This window comes from Lottia gigantea (assembly GCF_000327385.1).
Source record: "Lottia gigantea unplaced genomic scaffold LOTGIsca_403, whole genome shotgun sequence".
NCBI classification, from domain to species: Eukaryota; Metazoa; Mollusca; class Gastropoda; family Lottiidae; genus Lottia; species Lottia gigantea.
In genome coordinates, this window is record NW_008709394.1 from 50,408 (window position 1) to 51,677 (window position 1,270).

At 35.4% G+C, this 1,270-nt stretch overlaps 1 protein-coding gene across 1 annotated transcript in view; it reads right to left on the bottom strand.

Moving 5' to 3' along the window:
• LOTGIDRAFT_175791 (hypothetical protein) overlaps window positions 1-1,270 on the bottom strand; it is a gene marked incomplete at both ends in the record, with an annotated part of 21,494 nt that overhangs the window by 18,260 nt on the left and 1,964 nt on the right. The window contains one exon of the mRNA XM_009060142.1: window positions 182-412. Within this exon, the coding sequence (XP_009058390.1) occupies window positions 182-412 (231 nt within the window). The remainder of the gene's footprint in view (window positions 1-181; window positions 413-1,270) is intronic.

Genomic DNA, 1,270 nt, shown 5'->3' on the forward strand with positions numbered 1-1,270 from the left:
GGCGATTTGCCGAAACTCTTCCTCCTTTAATACTTTCTGATAAAATATCTTATAAAAGGGTGAGTATGCGAGTAAACTTTTTCTACGTTTTGTTTTTCCGTATGTTTCGGAACCATTCTAGTACTTTCATACCATTCTTCTTCAACCATTTCTTTATCGTAATGATATAAATAATACCAACCCTTTAAAGATAAAGAAGGAGCCGTTAGATTATTGGAAACGTTTTGGAAGACAGTTTTTTTCATGGCTTGATTGTATTTTATCAAACAAGCTCCGAGACATAGAGTATCTCTTTTAGCGTAAGGTTCCCATTCGGGTCTTAAAGATTCCCAATTATCTTTAGTGTATTTTGCAATATTAACATCCTCGATCTTTCTCAAATTCATTGGTAGATTAGATGATGTTCCCCATGCTGCCAAACTAGATGATTCATGTTGATAGGAACATGTGAAATTAATATTTTGCAAATAATTAGATTTCGGGGAAGGGAGGGTTTGATTCTCCCAAATGTACAGGCCTAGGGTGGAGCAGACACTTTATTTAGAAATTAGGATTAAGGGTCTTGATATTGGGATTTCTTCTGTTCTTATTCTGATCTGAAATTAGAAAAAATAACTCGCCCGATGGGCGAGAAGTATAGTATCTGTTATGTACTGATTGTTTTTAGTTTACTATGAACAATATTATCATTTAAGTTCTTATTTTTTGAATATGCAACTATCATTTTCTGCTTATAGACATGGGGGAATTTCTCTTGAAGGCTCTTATAGTGGGCATGAACTATCTTGCTTGCTCGATTGCTGGTTGTATTAAACGGGACAACAAAGGGTGCTATGCCTACATTATGATGAATATTTAGTCCTATAGGTCTTGCTGTATTCAATGTCTCAATCCAATGGGCCTCCCTAGATTGACGGAATTTGGTAGTTTCATCTTCGGGCAAGTCAATTTCTATACGCTCAATTGGGATTAGGGTGAGATCGTCTATTGAATGGTCGTCGAGGTTGAAATGATTAGAAACAGGCTTGTCTTTCTTTAATTTGATGTCTGACCTATGAGCATTAAAGCGAGTTCGTAAATTATTCATAGTTTCTCCTACATATTGTTTGGGGCATTTCTTGCATGAAATTAAATATATTACATTCGAATGTTCACATGTTAGATGTTCCTGGATCGGATACCTTTTATTCGTAGAGTTGCTTACAAAATAATGAGTTTCTGATATAAAGGGACATGTTTTGCATCTACTGGACAAACATGGAGCACTTCT